This window comes from Chiloscyllium plagiosum, chromosome 16 (assembly GCF_004010195.1).
Source record: "Chiloscyllium plagiosum isolate BGI_BamShark_2017 chromosome 16, ASM401019v2, whole genome shotgun sequence".
Lineage (NCBI taxonomy): Eukaryota > Metazoa > Chordata > Chondrichthyes > Orectolobiformes > Hemiscylliidae > Chiloscyllium > Chiloscyllium plagiosum.
Genome location: NC_057725.1, coordinates 62,780,415 through 62,806,753, shown reverse-complemented (window position 1 = coordinate 62,806,753; position 26,339 = coordinate 62,780,415). Strand labels below are relative to the sequence as shown.

At 40.3% G+C, this 26,339-nt stretch overlaps 1 protein-coding gene across 1 annotated transcript in view; it reads right to left on the bottom strand.

The window, feature by feature from the left end:
- The window catches only part of pamr1b (peptidase domain containing associated with muscle regeneration 1b), a 151,957-nt gene that overhangs the window by 69,384 nt on the left and 56,234 nt on the right, over positions 1–26,339 (bottom strand). Inside the window, exons 6-8 of the mRNA XM_043706264.1 lie at positions 22,585–22,692; positions 3,218–3,388; positions 517–723 (exon numbers count right to left, since the gene is read on the bottom strand). Of these exons, the coding sequence (XP_043562199.1) occupies positions 517–723; positions 3,218–3,388; positions 22,585–22,692 (486 nt within the window). The remainder of the gene's footprint in view (positions 1–516; positions 724–3,217; positions 3,389–22,584; positions 22,693–26,339) is intronic.

The window sequence follows — 26,339 nt, the reverse complement described above, 5'->3', positions numbered from 1 at the left end:
CAGAGGGTGGTACGTGTATGGAATGAGCTGCCAGAGGAAGTGGTGGAGGCTGGTACAATTGCAACATTTAAGAGGCATTTGGATGAGTATATGAATAGGAAGGGTTTGGAGGGATGTGGGCCGGGCGCTGGCAGGTGGGACTAGATTGGGTTGGCATATCTGGTCGGAATGGACCGAAGGGTCTGTTTTAATGCTGTACATCTCTATGACTCTAAATGTCGGTTTTGAAATAGTATTCATCACATCTGAGATGTCTCAAGCCAAAACCTTTCACTGAGTCTGAGAATATTCAATAACCCAAACACTGAACACTCAGTTTGTGTGATGTGACATTTCCACTATGAATAGATCCAACTGTTGAGTAACTGACATCCACAACTATAAGCACACATGATATTTGAAACTATGAGCTAGCAAATGTTAGCAAAGAAATGCTAAGCAGTTTCTAAGTGGTTCAGATACTTGAGTTATGTTTTAAATTTTAGTATTTGAGTATGGTCACAAAAGGTGTGTTACCTTTTGTACAAGTCGGTTGCTTCCCCGTCCATGTTCCATCCTGTTGACACCTTCTTTGTGCACTACCACTCAGGATAAACGAATCTCTGCAGGTGAACTGCACACTGGTGCCAATGGTTACATAGCCTGTGCTTACATTTTCGCTTCTTGGGAGAATTTTTTGTTGCCCATTCAGTGGCACACCAGGGTCAGGACAGCTCTTGCTCTCTGGAATTAGAGATCAATGTCACACTTCATAGAGCAGTCAGAATAGTGTACAAAACATGCCCAGAAAATAACAGGCTATATAATGGAAGTTGTTGCTTGTATTCCATCAATATAAGAGTGCTTTAGATTCTGACAGATAACAAAGAGCTTTACATTGGCAAGAATGATTACATAATATATAGCATAATATATTTGTTCAGTAACATATATGTCTGTGACCAGCTATAATTACTATGTTTATAGCCAGGAGGGCATTTTAAATGTATGACCTAGACAATATAGCATGCCTATCCTGATGGACATTATGTGTACAAAATCAACAGGACATATTTTATGTGTGTGGCCAATATGACAAATTGGGTTGGATTTTGACAAAGTCATAAAGAGCTGTTTAAAAATAGTAGGGGAACCCATTACCAGGATTCCCAACCTTACTCCTGCTGCTCCTAAGTTTTGGTGCTGTGGGATAAAGGCACACAAGTGACAAGCAAGCAACCAGCAACCCCAGAGTTTGTTGGGCTCCATAACTGGATCTCCCAACTCTGTGTAATTTGTTAGAGTTGGGTTGGCTTGTCCATGACTCACGGTTCATGGTCGTAGAGTTGGGTTGGCTTGTCCATGACTTATGGTTCATGGTCCCTCACAGGAATCATGAATAGTAGTTTGGATTGAGGAATCTCTTACAAGGTAAAGTTAAAGGTCTTACTCATACTATCATCTTTTTAGTCGAGGGTGCTGCCACTTTAAAAGACCCAGAGGGTGAGACCTTCAGTCTCGTCTAGAACTAGCTGTGGAGGTGTGAGCACCATTACTAAAGTATTCCTGTTCAGATTTACCATTTGTCTATCTGGTTTGTAATTCCTGGCTCCAATTGAAACACCAATATAACACATACCTCTCCACGATAACTCATGCACCGCACCACCACACGTTATACATCCTGTACAGAACCAATTCGAAAAACTGCATGTGTGGAACTGCTTAAAAAATCTGCCCTGAGTTTAATTTTACAAAACTGCTTTCCTACAGCCCTACAAAGTATCAATCAACTAGACCATTAAAGTATCAATAAAATAAATTGACACCTTGTACAAATAAACAGTGAATCATTGACAAAAATGAATACAGGAAAATTGGTTTATTATAATATTATAATGCTGTCAAACAAGCAAAGTTTACCTTCTCTGCACCCACATTAACAGTGTTAATCTTTTTATGGTAGACTGGGCTCTCAGCCAAGCATGCTGAATGAGATTCAACACATAAGGATCACTGACAAAATGAGTTGCTCTTGTAGGAGCCAGCATGGATTGAGCTAAGTGATCTTCTTCCATGTTGTAACCTTTCTGGAATTCTGAAGGTTGGCTTAGAGTAGAGGAAGTTTTCCTCTAAGCTTGGCCTTATAATACTTCCCAAGAAAGTTTGTAATGTTAAACTAAAGCCGAAGGAATACTTTATGTTGAAACCAAAGCCTTAGGGATACTTAATATTGACATGACAGCAAAGAAGTACTTAACATTAACACTGGAACTAAGAGTACTTATTAATGGCATTGGAACCAAAGAAGTACTTAATATTGTTACAAGAGTGAAGGGCGTATTTAATCTTAATACTGGATCCAAGCCAGTATCTACTGTTTTTGCTGAAATCAAGGCAGTAATTAACATTGACAATAAAACAAAGGCAATATTTAATATTGGCAGAGGTGCTGGGCAGTAGGAAATTTTGACACTGCAGCTAATGGATTTAAACTTAACAGTGGAGCTAAATAAGTCATTAATACTGGCATTAGTCCATATTGTTTCAACCACAAATTAACTCCTCCATGTCCTGAATAGACAGGTTACATGTCCTCTATTGATGCATGTGGATTGCTTCATGCAAAGAATATGCCCACCACCTGATTTTATCTACGTGAACCTGGAACTGAAAGCTTTTCACTTTCATATTATCACATTTTACATTAATGAATACAAATGTATTTTTAGAAGTTCTGGTCCTTTGTGTTGTGGACACATAGCCACTGGGAATTAGGTTCACACTGGTTTGTTAATTTCATCTCAACCCAGTAGGAGGAGGAAATTATTTAAAATTTCCTCACCCCTTCAGCTGAACTTGAGGTGGGGAGGGGGGAAAACTGCCTAGCAAGCCCCAGAGTCAAACTAAGATTTCACACTAAACATGCCATTCTTTGATTAACATTGCCTGTCTGTTATGATAATTTATTTACACATTTGCCACTTTATTACCACTCTATTATTAAGAAAGGAGGTAAGGAGAATAGTTAACACAAGTAGCATTAGAGAGTTAGGAAACAACTGTAATTAAACAAGACATCCAAGTACAGAGGAGATCACAGGAGATTTGCTCTTTAAACTGCTAGGGCTAAAATCATAAATATATTAATGATATAAGTATAAAGGTTGTCATGTTCTTAGGAGAAATGTTGTTTCTGCTTCTCAATGCAAAGGATTTAAATATCACAATGTCTTACCACAGCGCGGTGTACTCACGCTCCAGTTCCCATCCAGTTGACAAGTGGCAATGTTACTTCCAACCAACTTGAAATTGGCATCACAACTGTAGTAGACCTGGGAACCAAACCGGAAATCGTCTCCTTCCACTGTACCATTGACTGGGGCCATGGGATTCCTACATATCACCACTGATAGGTCACACAGTTGATAAACGCATTTTATTACAAACAATTCAACAACTTTTGTAGTAATGCAAGTTCAAGAACATTTAATAATTTACTGGATACTCAAACACAAGGCAAGTCTCTTCTTTTGATTCAGCCTTAACAAGAAAATGACAGGCATTCGATTCCTGAAAACTTTAGAACAGACATGGAACACCATTGGTTTCTGACTCCCTTTCAATAAAAGAAACAAAAAGCCTTAGATTCCTGGTTCCTTTACCAGGTAACTGTAAAGCCTATGACTCCTGTAGCCCTCACTAAGAGATTGGCAAGATCTCAAAGTCTATCCACCATCTACAAGGCACAAGTCAGGACTGTGATGGAATACTCCCCAGTTGTCTGGATGGATGCAGCTCCAATAACACTCAAGAAGCTTGACATCATCCAGGACAAAGCAACCCGCTTAAATGGCACCACATCCACAAACATTCAATCCCTCCACCACCGGTGCTCAGTGGACCAGTGTGTACTATCTACAAGATGCACTGCAGAAATTCACCAAAGATCCTTTGACAGCACCTTTCAACGATTTCCATCTAGAAGGAAAAGGGATGCAAGCACTTGGGAACACCACCACCTGCAAGTCTCTCTCCGAGCCACTCACCACCCTGACTTGGAAATATACCGCCGTTCTTTCACAGTTGTTCAGTCAAAATCCTGGAATTCCCTCCCTACCAGCATTGTTGGTCAACCCACAGCAAGTAGACTGCAGCGATTCAAAACGGCAGCTCACCACCACTTTCTCAAGGGCAAATAGGGATGGGTTATCAGTGCCAGCCAGCCAGCAATGCCCAAGTCCCACAAATGAATTTTAAAAATCAATCTCCTGAGTCCTCCACAATCTGCACTCAGTAAACTGTCACAGGAGTTGGCAGAAAATACACGTTTCTTCAGATGAAGTTCACTTTGCAATACTAGACTGAAAATGGTGATTTCTTTGGGATTTCTCTTAAAATTGGGATTTCAATTAAGTTTCCACCATTATTAGGGCAGAGGAGAAGTAAACACAATGGAGAAATTCTCGACAAGATGCCTTTCAGTTCCGCTTCAATAAACTGTTACATTGTGGCAGACATCAAGGCATATGGAGTCAGGGGACAAATAGTTGAATGTTTGGTAAATTGAGTTAAAACAACAGAAAGCAGAATATTAGATTGAAGTATAACTGTTCAGATTGGAGGAAGACATAATACGGTAATCTACAGGGATCAGTGCTGGGAACACTATTTAGACTTTACGTTAATGAGTTAGACTTGGGAGCAAGTAGCGCAAATCAAAATTTGCAGATTATGCTAAACAAATAAAGAACAAAATAAAACTATAAATTACCATATATACTTATGTAGAAGTCAAATTTTTTAGATTACTTTTTAAGGTTAGATTGATGGGGGTCAACAATTACATGGATACTACTTTTGAGGGGCTGAAATTCATTCTACATTCCAAAATACTGTATCATTAATGGAAACCCAACTGATCTCGAAACAAAGAAAAAAAACACAACAAATTTTGCAATTATAGGACAAAGACAGTAGAAACAAAAATGAATTAGTAAGCTTTTATTTATACATACAAAAAGTAAATTAGAAATATAATAGTTTTAAATTACAATTACACCTTAAATTAAGTGTGTCAAATACAAAAGTTCATTAAAATCCACCAATATCACACTGTTCAACACAAATAAAGTTACATAATTGTACAGATGAAAAAAAATTAATTTCCTCATCATGACATTTATGTACAGGATAATACCTTGACTCACAAATATTGATCTGCTATTTGTGAAGAACTAGGGTCAACTTTTACACGAGATATATGGAAAATTCCAGACTTTTTGGCCAAAAATAGGGGATTGATTTTTACATGAGATTGACTTTTACTCGAGTATACACAGTATAAAAAGTAGAATTAAAAGCTATCAAGGAAATTAAAAGTGCTAAGTGTTGGAAGTTACTTCTAGGGATATACCGTTCAGTAGAAGTGAAGCTATGTGAAACTTCTATAGAATACTGGCCAGGTTGCAATTAGAACTGAGTGCAGTTCTGGGCTTCAAAATATAAAAATGATAGCAGTCTTGGAAAAAAATACTAAAAGGATTTACAAAGCTAGTACAAGAATTGAGCAATTACAGTTATGATGAGACACTACACAAATTAGAATGATTTTCTTTCAAAAATAGAAGACTGTGGGGTGATCTGACAGATCTTTAAAACTGGATGTAGATGTGGAATGTTTCCACTTGTGGACAATTCAAACCTAGAGGCTTTAATTATAAGATATTTACTAATAAATTCAATTGGTGAACAACAAGACGTTTCTGCACTCAGAATAGTTAGGATGTGTTATGCAAAGAAACAAATGGTTGAAATGCTTTACAAAGAAAACTAGATGAAAGAGATAGGGAATAGAGACATTTGTTGGAAGTTGGATATAAGATAGATGGAATAGAAGGAGACCCATGTGGGGTATAAACATAGCTCAGTCTAATAGGCAGAATGGCCCATAGCTATGCAAATGATTCTGTATAATCCTATGCTGGAACAACTGAAAACTGACTAATTCTAATACAATAAAGGCACCCTAAAAAAATCATGAACCTGTCTATGAAGAATGAATTCAACATTGCTTTATATATTGTGTACAGTGTAGTTTATTCTATATTTCGTCTATACAATCAATTTGTCTTTGCTTTCCAGGCTTTGGACAAAGGTTTTTCTTGGATCAACCAGCAGCAAGTGAACTTCCTGTGGATTCTATGGACTTATGATGCTGTGTACAGGGAAGAATAAAGCCAAATCTTGTAAAGTCAAGAGTATGCAGCATCAACAAAGTCTGACTGATTAGCTCAGGTAATTTCTATGTACAGTTCAAAACTGAACAGGGTTGGAGTATCAAAAGAAATGGCTACTCATGTTAATGGTTTGTTTGTAATCCATGAGCAAACAAATGTACATTGTTTTCTTTGAAATTACAGCAGTCAAAAACAAACCTGTGCTGTCTGGGTTTCTGTGATAATTGAAGTGACCACCATCAAATTATAGCTTTCCAGAACACAGGAGGATGGGAGTATTACTTTCGAAATGGAGCTATTCAGCAAGGAGGGGTACAGAGGTATGAAAGGAGTTAGTTACTGTTGGAATTAAGCTATCCAGATCACAACAGAATGGGGGATTAGTGACAAAGAGTAGCTATCCAGACTTTTACAAGGGGAGATAAGGTGACGTGGGCAGGGGAATTACTAGCAAAAAGGGAGCTTTCCAGATCACTGAGGGATGGGAGAATTGCTGCTGTAAAGGAGCTATCCAGATCTCAGGGGATGTTTTGGAAGGAGTTGTTACATAATCAAACTATCCAAATGTGGGTAATCACCCTACTTATGGCAATCATATTTCCATTATGATTTATCAACATGTCACAACAATCTAGGTAAAAATCCCAGAAAAAACAATGTAGAACAACAGGATATCAGATAAATCCAAAACATTTTACCACATTGCAGCATCAAACACCAGTCAACCTCTACACAAATCAGTGACTGCCAAAAAACATTCAGCAAAATGGTACTTAAAAGGAGCTATGTTCCTTAATGGAGCCATTATCACCTCAGGCACTATCTGTATGGGAGCAGTAAACATCAAGTTATCGCAGTTCATCCCACAAAGATGAGTCCCAACTCCCAACATCTATGAGAATGTGTATGGTCATCTTGAGATCTAATTAAATTAAATTTAATTTAATTTAATTAATTTAAAATAATATAATTAAGCAAATAATCTGGTAGTGATCGAACTACAAGTAGGCAAATTAATTTAAAAATAGCAGCCTTAAAACTAAACTAAATTTTGGAGGCAACTAACATCTGAAGAATATTTCTTCTATCTTTCTGGAACATGAACTTGTTAACTATCTGCAAACTATCTCCACTTATCCTGAAATTTCTAACTATTCTTAGACATGAAATTCCCACCTGCCAACTAGTCATAGAGTAATATAGCATGGAAACAGACCCTTTGGTCCAACCAGTCCATGCTAATTATAATCCCAAACTAAACTCGTCCCACCTGCCTTCTCCTAGCCCATATCCCTCCAAACATTTCCTATTCATGTACTTACCTAATGTCTTTTAAATATCGGAACTGTAGCCACATCTACCACTTCCTCTGGAAGTTCATTCCACACACGAACCACTCTCTGTGTAAAAAGATTGCTTCTCTTTTGTTTTAAATCCTTCTTCTCTCACCTTAAAAATATGCCCCGAGACTTGAGATATTCCACCCTATGGAAAAAGCAACTAATATTTACCTTATCTATACCCGTCATTATTTTATAAACGTCTATAAGGTCACCCTTCAACTTTCTACCCTCCTGTGAAAAAAGTCCCAGCCTATTCATTTTCACCTAGTCACTCAAACTCTCCATTGCTAGCAACATCCTGCTAAATCTCTTCTGAACTTGCTTCAGCTTAATAATATCCTTCGTAACACAATGTGACCAGAACTGGACACAGTACTCCAGAAGAGGCTTCACCAAGGGAGTTGCTAAGGTGAATAATGGTCCCTTGGAAGATGAAACCGGAGAGTTAATAGTGGGGAACACTGAAATGGCAGAGATGCTAAATTAATACTTTGCCTCAGTTTTCAAGTAGAAGACAGTAGTCCCATTCCTATTGAAACGGGAGGCTATAGAAAAGGTAGAACAATCAACATCGATAGGGAAAAGATACTCAGCAAACTATTCGGATTGAGGGCAGACAAGTCCCCCAGGCATGATGGCTTACATCCTAGGCAGCTGAGATTGTCGATCCATTGGTTACAATATTCAAACATTCCCTAGACATGGGAAAAGTTCCAGTGGATTGGAAAAATGCTAATATTCTTATTCAAAAAGGGAGGGAGGCAATATGTGGGAAATTATAGATTAGTTCAACATTTGTTGTTGGAAAAGTGTTAGACTCAATTATCAAGGAAGCAATATCAGGACATTTGGAAAGTCAAAATGCTTTCCATCAGAGTCAACATAGGTTTATGAAGGAAAATTCATGTTTGACTAATTGGCTAGAGTTCTTTGAAGATGCAACAAGCAAAGTGGATAATGGGGATCCTTAGATGTAATATATCTGCACTTCCGGAAGGCGTTTGATAAGGTGCCACACAAAAGGTTAATTCACAAGGTTGGATCACATGGGATTAGGGATAATTTATTAGCTTGGATAGGTTACTGGCTGATGGAGAGAAGACAAAAAGTCAGGATAAATGAGTTTTATTCTGGATGGCGAGAAGTAACTTGTGGGGTGCCACAGGGTTCAGTCCTTGGCTCCCACCTATTTATAATATATATAAACGACTTGGATTCAGAGATAGAAGGCCCTATAGACACATTTGCAGGATGACTTGAAAATAGGTGGGACGGTAAATTCCATTGAGGAAATAAGAACCTTATAAATGGATACAGATAGGTTATGAGAGTTGGCCAAAGTGTGGCAGTTGGAGCTTAATGTGGATAAGTGTGAGACCATGCACTTTGTTTGGAAAAATGGGAGGTGACCTATTTTCTAAATGGGGAGAGATTTCAGGGTGCTATGGTACAGAGGGAACTGGATGTCCTCATTTACGAGGCACAGAAAACTAGTATGCAGGTAATGCAGATAATACAGAAAGCAAATGGAATGTTGGCTTTTAAAACTAAAGGAATGGAATATAAAGTTAAGGAAATGTACAAGTTAAGCAACTGTACAAGGCATTGGTAAGACTGCATCTGGAGTGTTGTGTACAATTTTAGTTACCTTATTTGAGGAAAGATATAGTGGCATTGAAGGCAATTCAGAGGATTGATCCCAGGGATGAGAAGTTTGTTGTATGAAGAGAGATTTAGCAGTTTAGGCCAATATTCTCTGGAATGTAGAAGAATATGGGGAGATTTGAGATGATAAAGGGTATGGATAAAATAGATATAGAGTGGATGCTCGTCTCGTGGGTCATTCTAGGAGAAGAGGTCATAACCTTAGGATAAGGGGTAGCAAATTTAAAAGAGTTGAGGAGTAACTACTTCTCCCAAAGGGTTGTGCTACCTCAAAGTGCAGTGGATGCTGGGACAGGGGGAGTTAGACAGATTGTTAATTGGTAATGGGTTGAAGGGTTATGCGAGAAGGCAGGAATGGCGGTAAGGAGCATATCAACCATGATCGAATGGTGGAGCAGACTCAATAGGCCAAATGGCATAATTCTGCTCCTATATCTTATGAACGTCCTATACAACCTCAACATAACATCCAAATTCCTATATTCAAAGATCTGAGCAATGAAGGTAAGCATGTTAAATGCCTTCTTACCACCTTATCTTTATGTGATGCATATTTCAAAGAATTATGTACCTGAACCCCAAGGTCCCTCTGTTCTGTAACAGTGGCCCAAGGCCCTACTTTAGTTGTATAAGGCTTATCTTAGTTTGTTTTACCAAAATGTAATACCTCGCATTTATCCAAATTAAACTCCATTTGTCACTCCTCAGCCCATTGACCCAATTGATCAAGATCTCTTAGTAATCTTAGATAACCTTTTTTACTGTCCATGCTTTCTATATTCTCATTGAAATCATTTATATAAATGACAAAACAAATGTGGACTCAGCACCAATCCCTGAAGAACACTGCTGCTCCAGTCTGAAATACAACCCCCCCACCATCACTCTCTGCCTCCAGTCATTAAGCCAATTTTGTATCCAATTGGCAAGCTCACCCTGAATCTCATGTGATATAACTTTATTAATTAGTCTACCTTTTTAAAGGCTTTATTAAAGTCCAAGTAAACAATGTCTACCACTCTGTCCTCATCAATCTTCTTGGTTACTTCCTCAAAAAACCTAATTAAGATTTTTTTAGTCCTTTTGAGATGCTTTATAATTTCCCAGAAAGTGTAGTTCAGACTTCCCAGATTTTGAATATCTGACCGTTCAATTTAAAACACCCCAAAAAGTGACCATCAACTTTAAGCAGAATCAATCAAAACACTTGATAGATTTAAAGATGGTAGAAAAATGATTTTTCAAGATGATTATCTGGGGACTGATCGAAAAATACCTCAGTACGGCTACTATGGAGCATTAAAGGATTCAGACTTAACTGATAATTAAAACTCCAAAACAGAATGAAGTATTTGAACTTTCACTACAATGGATAGGCTCTTCAATGAGACAAAAATAGTGTGCTTGCATTTACTTGGATAGCTAGGGTACTTGATTTAGAAACATCATCCCTGGACATCTTTTGGAGTGGTCACGTGCTCTTTGGACAGGAGGTCAGGCAGGTAGACTTTGGGATTATTCATGTAGACATGAACATGCCTATAAAGCGTATAAGTCTTTTGGGCTTGGTAACTGTTAAGGAACTGTCAAAGTTGTCAAGTGTTTTAAATTTTTTTAAAAGTCTGTGGAGCTTTTTAAAGTTAATAACTGCCATTTCCCTTTGACTATTGACACATATTGGGAGTGCCATTAAAGGATTTGTGTTGCATGACTGATTCTACTATCTGGCCCATATCACAATCATTTGATTGATAGTTCCATGAGGTTGTAGAATGCAATGGCTTTTTTCATAAGAGCTAAAAGCATTTGAGTGAAATAGCAGTTTTTCTACTCAATTTCTTGAATAGGATTTTGTTTTAGTCAATGTCCACATATAACCTTATTACATTTCAACATTTCTCCTGACATTTGTCCATTGTGCATAATAAATGAACTGGCACAGAAGGAATGCACAAAGGTGGGGATGTTAATTGGGTATATATTGGCATTGACAGTATATAGGGCGTGGACACAGTGCCATAGGTTATCATACAGATATGATGGGTTTTGTAGGTGGGTGCAGGGTATTAGATGATATGAAGATTTTGAGGAGTTTCAAGGTAAGTACAGTGTATAAAGTGAAATTCAAGGGCAGTGGCAGAATTGTGCGAGAAGATCAAGGAGGCCTATTTCAACATTGGCAACAACTCACTGCATCTTATATGCATTGAGGTACTAGGCAGTGACAGGTTGCTTTTTAGGGGACTACTGTTTGTTAACTTTATTAAAGGCACATTAATATGCAGCATCCTAATTTACAAAATGCTCTGAACAAACTAGATGCCAAGAATTCTTGAAATGGAAGTCAGAGTAGTTACTGCTGGCTATGAACAGCCCCCAATTGTCCAATATGAAATAGCATCTCAGATCACAATCTGTGGACATCAGCCCCACAAATCTCTCATCTATGGGCATTGGGATTGATATTTTCCAATCCCTCAGGATCCTAATGTCACATTTGTGATCCACTTTGCCAGCCATTTAAGAAGGACAGACCAGCACAGCAGGTGCACTGGCATCTAGTATTGAAAGGTGCTGCAAGAGTATTTTACATGCAGAAACAGGTCACAGATTTGACCAGACTGCATCTCAGGGCTGCTCACTCACTCAGCATCTCCTGTGCTTGAATTTCCAAGGGATGAAGTGGGGAGCAGCAGCATGGAGTTTCGAACTGAAGGGCCTTTGAATGATTCCTCCTCCATCTAGGTACCTCCTGGCACTGTCCTGGACACCTGGAATGTGTGCCGAATCCCACTGCTGCCATTCCTTTGGTCCTGAGCAGCAATGGCTGGGACAATGATAAGCTGGTGTGTGTACACCCTGAGGGTGCTGGACCTGGCTCTCCATGGCAATGCCAACATGCCCATGGATGTAGCCAGTGATCACTTGTTTGAGGCAGCTGGGGACCACTGTGTATCTGCACTGCTGTAACCTCTAGGCAATCCCTGTCTGGTTCTCTTACTCTTCCCTGTACGTGTGGAGCAAGTGTCTGAGTGCTGACATCACAGGGTCTTCCCTGGTCTGGGACTGAGCAGGGGCCTGGTACCTGGCAGACCCCGAGTTCCAGCAATCTGGGGCATTTCTTCCTCAGCCAACAGTGAAGCTGTCATCGTGAGATGTTTACCAGATTGTGCCCCCAAACTTTCTAAATGCGAGCTCTTATCAAGATGTCAGTATTAGAGCTAGTTGGGGCGCAGGAGGCAACCTTGCTGATACTCCCTCAAAAGCTTCAATCCTCCCAAGACCAGAGGTTGAGGAGTTGGTGGAGCACAGGTCGCAAACTGAGACACAAGGGAGCGAAGGCTTAGCATCATTGATTAGAAGTGGCGTGGAATGAATGAGATTGAAAGTGGGGTTAATGTGGAGAGTCACAGTGGAATTAAGAGTGATGTTTACTCAATCGACAGGGCATGGGTGCTCGGCATCCCCACATGAGCAGTCCCACTCTTCCCCTGTGAGGGACAAGACTTTCACTTTATGGAGGGTGAGAGGAGCCTGATGTCAGGCACCATTCCATCTGTCTAGACCCTTTCTGCCCTATTATGACCTGTGCTTTCCTGGAATGAGAGAAAGGAAGGAATTGAGTGAGAGAAAGTGGGTTGTACGGCTGTTAGTACTGGGACAGATGGCTGAAAGATGGTAAGATATCTTGGGTGAGTGAGTAGCCAGCATAGAGGTCACATAGGTCATGTACATAGTGATTTGGGAGGTGGGGTGAGAAATGAGCGTGACGGATGGAGAAAGATGTTGAAGCAACAGTGAGAGTGGTTGAACATAGGCCTTGGAAGGAGGTAGGTGAAGTAAAAGAGACCGAGGAATTGTGAAGCAGCAGAGAGAAGAGTGTGACACTTAATCTGGTGAAGTAGAGAAAATCACTGGCCTTTTTTGTGGCACTGCTGGCCATTCCTCCACACTTTGGAGACTGTACTAACCCACGTACCAACTGCAAACTAGGCTGCCAGGGTCTACTGCCGAGGTCTCCTATGCCTGGCTTCCACAAAGAGGATGTTCCTCCTCTGCACCTCTCGCTCCAACAAGACCTCCAGGTCCACATTGGAGAATGGTGGCTTCAATCTCCTACTCTCTGACATCTTCTAACTAAATGTCAGTCAGTGAGCAGGGCAGGTTTGTAATGCCAGTGCCTGCCTTGAGAAGCTGGGGTGCTGGTGTTTGGGTGGATATCTGAGGTCTTCCAGGAATGGCACTTAGTAAGATGGAGCTAGAATCAGATGAGAGGAATGCTATAGGTTAGGATAGGTAGTTAATGAGGTGAATTTGGTAAGATATGGCAAGAAAATTCACGAGGTCTCACGGTGAAAACACTCCAGAAAAAGAATTGATAAAAGTAGCAATTAGCCAAGAAAAGAAAATGTAAGATTCAGTCCCACAGCTTCTTGTTTCTTTTAGTTAGAGACTGTGGAGATACTGCTTTAAACCAATGTGACTGTGTAAGGAGATGGCTGCAGTTTTAAAAATTTTGTTGACAGGACCCAATTTTGTGAGTTTTGTATTATGTTGTGTTTTCCTAGAACACTGACAACAGAAGCAGACATCACAAAGCTAATGGGATCTGAAGTAAAGGAAAACTGCTTTATATTAATGTTTTGATTGGCTCCTGACAAGTCAATCACGCTTTCTTTGGAGCCAATGCAGCAGGAACCCACCTAGTCTGCAAAGAGAAAACATCACAAAATATCCCAGTGCGTCCCTCTTGTGTGGAGATGCTGTAAAGATTCCAGGAACAGCTGTCTGTTCCATTCATCTCTCTCTGCAAATCCCCTAATGATGTAAGAATAAAAGAAGATAGTGAAGTGTCAAATTCTCAACCAGTAAATGAAAGATACCATCTGTGTGCAAACAACCATGTGTCAGCAGCAAAGAACAAATAGAAATTTTAAGGAAGTGAAAGAAACAACTCATTGAATCTCATGATCTAAACTTGGGCTATCAAACTCTGTTTTCTTGATTTTGTTTTTGTTTTCCATCCTTAATATTAAGGTATTGTGTGAGTTTAAAATCACGCAACACCAGGTTATAGTCCAACAGGTTTAATTGGAAGCACACGAGCTTTCGGAGCACCACTCCCTCATCAGACAACCACCTGATGAAGGAGCGTCGCTCCGAAAGCTAGTGTGCTTTCAATTAAACCTGTTGGACTATAACTTGGTGTTGTGTGACTTATAACTTTGTACACCCCAGTCCAACACCTGCATCTCCAAATCATGTTTGGGTTTGTGTGTCTGACTGTTTCTGATAGGAGGAAGTTAAGAAAGCGTAAAGTACAATTCATTGAGTTGTAAATTAGTAATGAATATTTCTCAATTGCCATTGGTTAAAGACAATTTATTCGTAATAAAATGTTTTTGTTGCTGAGTGCAGAAACATTACAAGAGTTTACCAGATAGATAGGTTGGGAATATTGAACAGTTTGATGAAATCTGTTCACAATTGTGATACCTCCAAGCATAGTGGAACTTAATTTCCAACACTCCACCCAATGAGTCATTCTTTATTCACTCGTGGCTGGCTGGCCAGCATTTATTGTCTTCTCCTAGTTGTCTCCAACAGGGTGATATTAAACAGCTTTCTTGAACCTCTGCAGTCCAAATGCCCACAATGCCATTAGGGAGGGAATTCCAGGATTTTGACTGAGCAACAGTGAAGGAACGGTGATATATTCCCAAGTCAGGATGGTGAGTGGCTTAGAGAGAAACTTGCAGCTGAGGTGTTTCCGTACATCTGCTGCTGCCCATATTCTTCTAGATGGAAGTTATCATGGGTCTGGAAGGTATTGTCTCAGGATCTTTGGTGAATTCCTGCAGTACGTCTTGTGGATAGTACACAATGCTGCTACTGTGTGTCAGTGCTGGAGGGAATGGATGTTTATGGGTGTGATGTCAATCAAGTGGGCAGCTTTGTCCCAGAGGGTGTTAAGCTTTTTAAGTGCTGTTGGACCTGTACCCATCCAGGCCAATGGAGAGTATTTTATCACATCCTAACACGTGCCTTGTGGATGATGTATAGTCTTTGGGGAGTCGACAGGTACGTTACTCACTGCAGTAATCCTAGCCTCTGACCTGCTCCTGTAGCCACTGGATTTATATGATGAGTTCAGTTGAGTTTCTTGTCAATGGTAATGCCCAGGATGTTCATAGTGGAAGAATCAGTGATGGTAATACCATTGAATGTCAATGGGCGGTAGTTAGATTTTCTCTTATTCGAGAGGTCATAGCCCAGCATTTGTGTTACATGAATTTAGGTGACAAGCAATGCTTGTCATTGTTTTAAACTTTCTTTGTAAAAGAAACTAATTTAGAAAGCAAACAGTAAGCTTATGATGCTATGTTAAAGGCAAAATAATGAAACTTGATTGTGAGCGTGTTGAGTTTTGTTGGTGTATTTTGTTGGGTATAAATTTTTATGTTCCTTGAATGTCTGCAAATCATTGACTTAAAGGTCACTCACCCTCAAGGTGTGATCTTGCATGTTTTTTTTTGTTGTTAACCATTGCTTACCGTATTATGGTTGAGATTTAAAATTGGATTAAACTTTAAACTTTATTATTATTCTGCATGGAGCTCACAATCTGAGGTTACATTTTGCATTTTGAGTTCATAATTTATATTAAGAATTTACATTTCAGTGGTACATAAAGACATGAAAGTGAGGATCTGATTATTGAGTGTACAATTAAGTAATAAGTAGAGTTGTAGATCTGTGGGAAGTAATCAGTAATAGGATTTTATTGATGTTTGATCATACAGAATTTGGATATTACTGAAAAAATACATACTATGTCAAGGGTATTTGCCTTGCACTCTACAGGACAGAATTACTAATTCAAATTTTATGCGGCATAAGGGTTTCCAGAGGAAAAAAAAACATTCAACAGAAAGTAACACTGGGCCTCCATTTCAAGTACACAAAATGTGTTGAACTGGTATGTCTTATTTTATAGTTTCACTGTTTGTTTTCTTCTAGGAAGAGAGCAATGACTGGATGACAGTAGACTCTAATTGGTAGAGGTTTGCCTTGTAAATTACCTTGATGACTGCAAGGTAAAAGGTTCTGCAAAATCTGTCTTTATTTCAGCAATATGGATTTTATTATGTCTGTACAAAACTTCCACATAAAAGAAGAGTTACAGTGAAATGCAAATTGATGAAAGGATCATGATGTTGTGGTAGAATATAGAACATAGAACATAGAAAAATATAGCGCAGTACAGGCCCTCGATGTTGCGCCGATCCAAGCCCACCTAACCTACACTAGCCCACTATCCTCCATATGCCTATCCAATGCCCGTTTAAATGCCCATAAAGAGGCAGAGTCTACCACTGCTACTGGCAGGGCATTCCATGAACTCACGACTCGCTGAGTAAAGAATCTACCCCTAACATCTGTCCTATACCTACCACCCCTTAATTTAAAGCTATGCCCCCTACACAGTAAAGCAGCCTAAGGTGAAACAAACTGAAGTGTTACCATTAAAGTGGCTTGAAGTGTGTATACTTCAATGCAAGAAGTATACGAAATAAGGTAGGTGAACTTGCAGCGTGGGTTGGTACCTGGGACTTCGATGTTGTGGCTATTACGGAGACATGGGTAGAACAGGGACAGGATTGGCTGTTGCAGGTTCCAGGATTTACATGTTTTAGTAGGGTCAGAGGTGGGGGTAAAAGAGGGGGGGGTGTGGCATTGCTTGTCAAAGGTAGTATTACAGTGGTGGAAAGGACGTTGGATGAGGACTTGCCATCTGAGGTAGTTTGGGCTGAGGTTAGGAATTGGAAAGGTGAGGTCACCCTGTTAGGAGTCTTTTACAGGCCTCCCAATAGTCCTAGAAACGTAGAAGAAAGGATAGGGAAGGTGATTCAGGAGATGAGTGACAGTAATAGGGTGGTTGTTATGGGGGACTTTAACTTTCCTGGTATTGATTGGGAAAGCTATAGCTCAAGTTCGTTAGATGGGTCAGTGTTTGTTCAATGTGTGCAGGAGAGTTTCCTGACACAATATGTAGACAGGCCAACAAGAGGTGAGGCCATACTGGATTTGGTTCTGGGTGACGAACCAGGCCAGGTGTTAGAATTAGAGGTAGGTGAGCACTTTGGGGATAGTGACCATAATTCGGTGATTTTTACTCTCGTGATGGAGAGGGATAAGTGTGTACTACAGGGCAAGAGTTATAGCTGGGGTCAGGGAAATTATGATGCGGTGAGGCATGACTTAGGATGCGTGGAAAAGTAAGCTTCAAGAGAAGGGCGTAATTGTTATGTGGAGCTTGTTCAAGGAGCAACTATTGAGTGTCCTTGATAAGTATGTGCCCGTCAGGCAGGGAGGAAAGGGTCGTGTGAGGGAGCCGTGGTTTAATAAGGAATTGGAATCCCTTGTTAGATGGAAGAGGGCGGCCTATGTAAAGGTTCAATTGGAGTGATTGAGAGTTATAAGGTAGCCAGGAAGGACCTGAAGAGAGAGCTAAGAGCAGCAAGGAGCGGACATGAAAAGTCCTTAGATGGTAGGATTAGGAAAAACCCAAAGGCTTTCTATAGGTATGTCAGGAATAAAAGAATGACTAGGGTATGAATAGGTCCAGTCAAGGATAGTAGTGGGAAGTTGCGTGTGGAGGCTGAAGAGATTGGGGAGACACTGAATGAATACTTTTCGTCAGTATTCACTCAGAAACAGGACATTGTTGTCGATGTGAATACGGAGTCACAATTAAGTAGAAAGTCTTAGAGAGAATTGTAAGGGATAGGATTTATGAACATCTGGATAGGAATAATGTGATCAAGGATTCTCCTGTTCCCTGGATGCTGCCTGACCTGCTGCGCTTTTCCAGCAACACATTTCCATACCTATAGAAAGCCTTAGGGTTTTCCCTAATCCTACCAACTAAGGACTTTTCATGTCCACTCCTTGCTGCTCTTTGCTCTCTCTTCAGATCCTTCCTGGCTACCTTATAACTCTCAATTCAGATAATACCATTCTTGTCTGACCAGTTTCCTTTAATATTTAATTTATTATTTTTGAAGAAAAATAAATTAAAATATTAAAGGAAACTGGTCAGACAAGAATGGTATTATCTGAATTTGGGGTCATTTTGATGTGAAAAATGAAGCCTAATTTAGCAAGTTAAATTATATTGTTGTACCAAAATTAAGATACAGAAAAAATAAACAAAATGTGTTAATGCCTGGAATTTCTGTTTCAAAAATATAATAAGAATATTTCTCCAGTGCTGATGAATGCCAAGGAGAGATAGAGAGACCACAATGGGGACTGGGTAGTGGGGATAGTGTGGAGGGAGAGTTAGAGAGGCCAGAAAGGGGTAGGGGTAAACAGGAGGGCCACTCAGAATATGTGGGGAGGCAAAGGTGGCTGTGGGACAACAGGCGCACCACCAGTGAAGCATGGGAGATGCGTAGGGTCACAATAAGACAAGGAAGACTGAGATACTGTAAAGAGGGCTATGTGACAGAAGTGAGAAAGAGAGGCTGCAAGGGGCTGATGGAGACAGGGAGGCTGCAAGGGAGGGGATGAGAGACACAGGGAGGTTGCAAGGGCATGGCACAGATAGGGAAGGCTGCAAGGACAGGGAAGGGAAAAAAAGGATACAAACGTGAAGAATGGAGGGAAGGTCACAAAGAAGAGTATTAAGTTATAAAAGAAAGCATATAAAGAAGGACAAAGTCAGTGGGATAAAAACTGGGATTAATTCAAAATTCAGCCGAAGAGGACTAAGAAGATAATAAAAGCAGAAATAAAAACTACGAAGGCAAACTAGTGAGAATATAAAAACTGACGATCAGAAAAACAACTTCTTTAAATATATAAAAAGGAAGAGAGAGGTCAAAGTGAACATAGGCCCCTTAAAAATGAATTTGGGGAGATGGTTTTGGGAACAAGGAAATGACAGAGAAGTTAAACAGATAATTTGCATGAATTTTTTACAGTGAAAGATACTTCGAACATCCCATTAATTCCACCTCCGGTATTCTGTAGAATTAAGTACCATCACCATCACTAAAGAATTAGTATTAGACAAATTAAAAGGGCTAAAGGCAGGTAAGTTCCCTGGCTCTAATGGCTTGCATGTTGGGATCCTAAAGGGGTAACTACATACACAGTGGATGCATCAGACGTAATTTTCCAAAAATCCTTGAATTCTGGAGAAGTACCAAAGAACTGGAAGACTGCTAATGTGACAAGTCTACTCAAAAAGGGAGGGAGGCTAAAAGTGGGTAGATTAGATTAGATTACTTACAGTGTGGAAACAGGCCCTTCGGCCCAACAAGTCCACACCGACCTGCCAAAGTGCACCCACCCAGACCCATTCCCCTACATTTAGTTTGTGGGCGGTAACTATAAGCCGATTAGCCTCTTATCATGCTAGTAATGTCTTGGAATTAATTATTAAGGATGTAATAGTTGCATGTTTGGAAAATCATAATTTAATCAAACAGAGTCAGTATGGCTTCATGAAAAGGAAATCATTTCTGACTAATTTACAAGGAAGTTTCAACCAGAGTAGATAGAAGGGAACCAATAGATGTGTTGAAGTATCAGAAGGTACTCAATTAGACACCTCACAAAAAGTTATGTCATAAGATAAGAGCCCACAGTGTTGGGTGAATGACGTCGGCATGCTTACAGAATTGAGTAATGGACACCAAGAAGAGATAAGGAGTTCTTTTTCGGATTGGCAACCCATAACCAGTGGGGTTCTACAGGAACAGGACTGGGACCATAACTGTTCACATACATATTAATGATTTCAGAGGAAAGGAGTGAATGTTCTGCAGCCAAATTTGTATTTGACACAAAAGTCGACAAAAAGGCGGGTTGCAAGAGAGATATTGATAGGTTAGATCAATAAAATGTTGGCAAATGAAATATAGTGCGGCAAAAGAAGTTGTTCATTTTGGAAAGGTGAAGAAGGAAAAACAGAAACTCAGAAAGCACACAGGTGCAGCTGGTAATCAGGAAGGCTAATGGAATGTTATCCCTTATTTCAAGGAGGTTTGAGTATAAAAGTAGGGATGTCTTACAGCAACTGTACAAGGTGCTGGTAAGACCACATCTGAAGTACTGTGAGCAGTTTGGTTCTCTTATTTAAGGAAGGATAATTGGTGGCAATTCAGAGAAGGTTCACTGAGATGATACATGGACTGGAGGGATTGTTTTATAAGCAAAGGCTAAACAGGCTAGGACGTTACTCACTAGAACTTAGCAGAATGAGAAGTAATCTCATTGAAACATATAGGATTCTTGAGGGATTTAACAGAGTAAATGCTGAGAGGATGTTTCCCCTTATGGGAGAGTTTAAGACCAGAGTGCATAGTCTCAGAATAAAAGGACACCAACTGAAAACTTGAGATGAGGAGAAATTTCTTCTGAGTGTTGAGAATCTTTGGAACTCCTTGCTACAGTGAGCTATGGGGGCAGAGTTCTTGTGTATAATTAAGGTTGAGATAGATAGATTTTTGATCAGCAGGGGAATCAAGGGTTATAGAGAAAGGGCAGGGAGTGAACTCGAGGGATGTTGGATCAGCCATAAAGCTACTGAATGGAAGGAGCCAAACAGGCTACTGTTGTTCTATTTCTTATGGTCTAAGAGGGAACAGTTTTGAATCTATTAACTAAGGAACACTCACCTAAGTATGAGCGAGGAAATCAATGAAGTAATGAATTATTTGCAGATGACTATTGCATCTCTAGCTGAAGTGAGAAAAATGTAGTAAAAGTTGTTCTAATAAAATAATAGTTGTTACATTTAAGTATGAGATTGAGAGCCAAGATGCAGTAAAAAGTATAATAACTGCCTGTTTAAAATATTCTGGTTTTGAGCATATACAATGGAAACACATTAGCTGGGATCTCCCAGTCTGAGGAAGCTGTGTTTACTCTCATAGTTTTTTGTATGTAGAAGGGCCAGTCATTATGAAAGAAATCTTTGGATGGTAACTTATCCCTGTGTCTTCTGGAATTTAAATATGTGGTGTCTTGGAAATTTGTGTTTTAGTGGACTTTAAATTTAATATAGTCTATGATTATATATAGGATATATTAACTAATGTTTCTCATTCAGTTTCATTGTGAGCCCAAATACTTTCTACATCAACATAAATACAGAAGATAATTTTAATATGTAACTACAACACTGAACAAAAGGGTCACTGAAAATCAAAATTGAGCCTACGCAGATCTAAAAGTAACTCTTAAGAATCACAGATTTTCTACAGTGTGGAAACAGGCCATTTAGTCCAACAAGCCCTCACCAACCCTCTGCAGAGCATCTGATTCAGACGCATATCCCTACCCTTTCTCTGTAAGACTACATTTCCCCCAGCTAACACATCTATCCTATACATCCCTGAATACTACGGGTAATTTAGCATGGCCAATCCACCTAACTTGCACATCTTTGGACTGTGAGAGGAAACCAGAGCATTCAGCAGTAACCCATGCAGGCACTGGAAGAATGTGTAAACTCCACACAGACAGTTGCGCGAGAGTGGGATTGAACCCAGGCCCTGGGTCTGTGAGGCAGTAGTGCTAACTAATGAGTCACCATGCCGTCCTTTTTAAAAACCAAAGTTGGTAATCCAGTGCTTCAGAACAGAAAAGTTACTTGAGGTAACTGCATAACATGCTGTGGAATTGGCTTTGAACCATTTTTTAGATTTTCAGTTGAGAAATGGAGTGCTATTGAAGACCTTATAGCTTCATCTGGAAGACTAGTTGAGTGGTCATCACTTTTTAAAATATTTGTAAGCTTTGTTAAATCAACAAAACTGGGAATAGTCCCTTCAGTTCTATTTACTATGGAACTAGTAGCATGGAGATGGCTTCTAATTGGCTGTCTTGGGTATTGTGATATCTACTCATGTTTCATAGTATATTCCCTACATTTTTGTAGGCTGGATTGAAATCATAAGTTCTTGGTCTTCCCATATATCCACTCCATATGAATTTAATTCTCTAGTTCGTCATTGCTCTTTAAAGTGTGGGGCAATAGATGGGAGACCAGTTAGAAGCATTCTTGTATGAATTCTAGATAATGATTAAAATTTAATTGAGTATTCAGGAAACACCTTAATTGACATGAATCTCTGTAGGATTGGGAGCTTTTCATGATTTATACTCCTGAAATGGTACTGGGGATAGCAGGGACTACACATTTTCTTTCAGACTTTTGCAGGTGAATTCACAAGGGTCAAGCCACAGTCCAAAGAAAAGCTCTCGAAAAAAAAGTGCTTTGTTTCCTGCTCTGGTCAACATATACCCACATACTAAACATTTGTACCAATATTAATACTCACTGTTTTCACACCATTTGCCTGTATACCCAGCTAGACAGGCACACTTATAGTAAGCTGGTCCGAGCTGGAGACACAGTCCATCATGTAAGCAAGGAGATGAGGAGCACACTAAAAAACAAGAGAATGACAGGCGTATGTTTCAGTTTCCATTATATTCAGATCTGTGGCTCAGATGCTCCAGATAGGTCAATGCTTTATTGTAATTGTGTTTGACTGTGTGTATGATGTCTACTTAGCTTTTACTGGTTTAAAAAAAGATGACCCGCTTTCATTAACATGATATTGCCCATCCTAATGCTTGTCATGGCTCACATAGTGACAAAGCCCTCATTCAAGATTCAGATTCATTATAGACCAGGCCAGACCCTCTCAAGATATTTCGAAAAAGTAGCCCAGACCCAAACTTTGCTAGTTGCTTTAAGCAGGTGTAGAGCAGATATTCCAGGAGAGATGCAGTTGGTCAAACCACTTAGGTTTAAACAAAACAGAATTTATTTACAAGATTACCGAATGAAACACAAACAAAAGAGAACGGAATACTGAATAACAACACCAACTTAATGATGCTGTTCCCAATACTTGCAAAAATCTGCATAAACACACCTTGACACAAAATAAAACATCAAACACAGGGTTCTTACAGGAGAGATGTCAGAGAGAGAATCAGCAAGGATCTGCTTTTTTCAATACTGCTGCTAATACTGGGGCGGCACGGTGACTCAGTGGTTAGCACTGCTGCCTCACAGCACCAGGATCCCAGGTTCAATCCCAGCCTTGGGCGACTGTCTGTGTGGCATTTGCACATTCTCCCCGTGTCTGTGTGGGTTTCCTCCAGGTGCTCCGGTTTCCTCCCACAGTCACAAAGATGTGCAGGTCAGGTGAATTGGCCATGCTAAATTGCCCATAATGTTAGGTGCATTAGCCAGAGGGAAATGGGTCTGGATGGGTTACTCTTCGGAGGGTCAGTGTGGACTTGTGGGGCCGAAGGGCCTGTATCCACACTGTAGGGAATTGAATCTAATCTAAAAACCAAACCAAACCACAGAAAAACTGAGTTGGGAGAACTGGTCACTCCCCTTTCATTGTACGAGTGTTTTTTTTCAAAGACTTGAAAGCCGGTTGCCTGAGGCAGAAATGGCCCACAATAACCTTGTTGTTCATTCTCAAATTTTCAATCTCAAACCTCTCTTGGCCAGTCTCTCACTTCCACCTCTCTTAAATCCGGGCTCATCCAATGCTTTGCTGATCATAAATTAACTCGTAGCAAGTCCCACTCATCAATCACAGAATGCTCACTGATTTACAGTGACCCCCAATCTGCTGTCACCTCAACTTTAACATTTTTATCCTTCTATTCAAATACTTCCATGGCCTCACTAATCTCCATCCCTGAAATCCTACAGGAACTTGCTGTTTGTCCAATTCTGGACTCTTGGCTCTACCCTTCTTCCTTCATTCCAGCAATGGCAACCAAGCAAATCAGCTGTATTGGTCCACTGGAATTACCTTCTTTAAGTATGAGGAGACTGGCTCATTATCTCTATAGTCTAGAAGAAATGAAATACACAAAATTTTCAACAGGAGATCAACAGAGTAGATGTAAGAAGAATAGTTCCCTTGTTGAGGTCACAGGTCGTAACTTGCCCCTCCCTGGTAAGGAATCAGCAATGGACAGAAAGGTGAGAAATTATGGGAAATTATCAGATTTTCAACATTGAGAAAGATTTTCCCAAATTTCCTGTCAAGCCTTAAATGGCATCTTCAGAATCTTGCCATTGAGTGGTGTCTACCGTAGGTAAAAACAATGACTGCAGATGCTGGAAACCAGATTCTGGATTAGTGGTGCTGGAAGAGCACAGCAGTTCAGGCAGCATCCAAGGAGCATCGAAATTGACGTTAACTAGGATGAAGTGGGGGAAGGGGAAATGAGGAAGCTGTTGAAGTCCACATTGATGCCCTGGGGATGAACTGTTCCGAGGTGGAAGAAGAGGCGTTCTTCCTCCAGTCGTCTGGTGGTGAGGGAGCGGCGGTGAAGGAGGCCCAGGACCTCCATGTCCTCGGCAGAGTTGGGGGGGAGTTGAAATGTTGGGCCACGGGGCGGTGTGGTTGATTGGTGCGGGTGTCCCGGAGATGTTCCCTAAAGCGCTCTGCTGGGAGGCGCCCAGTCTTTCACATATTGGCATCTCATTAAGACTCAACTCACCTTCTTTAAATGTCACTTCCAATTCACATGCTTCTGCAGAGAGTTTGCAATGTTCATGAAACTGGTGCCATATTTAAATTCCAGCCCCAGCTATTTTGGCACTGAAAGCCAGGAACTGCCCTTCATTTTATTGTTTGGCGATATTACTCCAACAGAAATGGTCCACAAAGGCAAGTTGCTTCCTCGGTTTGTCAACTGGGACCTGAAGGTGCTGGTGGACAGGCTGGTAGAGAGAATGGCAGTGCTTTATCCTGCTGACCAACAAAGGAAGCCAGACCCAGTCAGCCTAGGCCAAGATAGTCGTTCGGATCAGTGCCAGGAGAAACGCAATGCAATGAAGTGCAGTAAAAACATTAATAATCATCTGCTGTCCATAAGTATCATTGCCACCATCTTTTCTTTACTTCCTCACATTTATAGGGTCACCACTCCCGTAAGTCTGCTGCTGCACACCTTCTCACCAAGGCTATGAGCTATAACTTATGCATGATATTGCATGCACATGTCCACTGTCACCCACATCATCCCATTAAACTATTAACCTGCCTGCTATGCTTCCTACTCATTCACTAGGCACATCTCACCACCTTTTTTGCTCCTTCATCAATACTAACTGCTCTTCCATCCACTTCTATCATATTCAGTTCCACCCTTAATCTCATTGCAGGAATAATGAGCCCAGACCCCACACTGATGCTTCCCACCACCTTGACTAATTTACCTGTAATCCCTGAACTGATTGTATGATATGCAGGACTCACCATGGCCATACCAGTGGAGTGCAATCAGAGTTCCTTGAATGACTCTGTCAGTACCTCCTGATCATAGTCTTTTTGACCCAAATAAAACAACACGCAAATAACATAGGCCATAGGGTGTTACATTAACATAACATGCCTCCATCATGGTACAGCAACACGCCACCCTCAAGAGCTGTTTAGTATCATGGATTGTGAATATCTATATTCCTCTGTGCTAAAAACAATGCATAACATGGAGTTTGGCAGCTTTCAAGTAAATGCAAAGTGAGTGAATAAGAGCTAAGAAAGTAGGTTAAGAGCTATATAATGTGTAAATGCATGAATTGCATTCACCCCAGTGTACAAAGCAACCCTGACTAACCTCAAGCCTTTTAGTGCACATGCAGTAGGGGGTTTGTATGTGTGGCAGCAATAGTGAGGAAATTTCCAGCCAACCACAATCCCCAGAAGGGCTGCATTGCACATAAAGATAGCGGAGTGGATGTTTTGTGGTCTGAGATGTGAAATGAGTAGGTTCTGCATCTTGTGGAGGCCCTGGAATCTTGGAACATCACTTCCACTTTGGCAACTAGGGTAAATCGTTCCACACTGTGAATTGTTGCTTGTGCCTCACAGCCATTAGTTGGATTTACTTGCAATGTTCTTGATATGGTCGAGGATTCTTATGACAGGAGTTTTAGTCAAAGCAGACAGAGTTTAATTTAGATAGTCTTACGTCTGTGGTCAGCAAAGGTTTGGAAAAATTCTGACGGATAGGATTTATGACTATTTGGCAAAGCATAATGTGATTA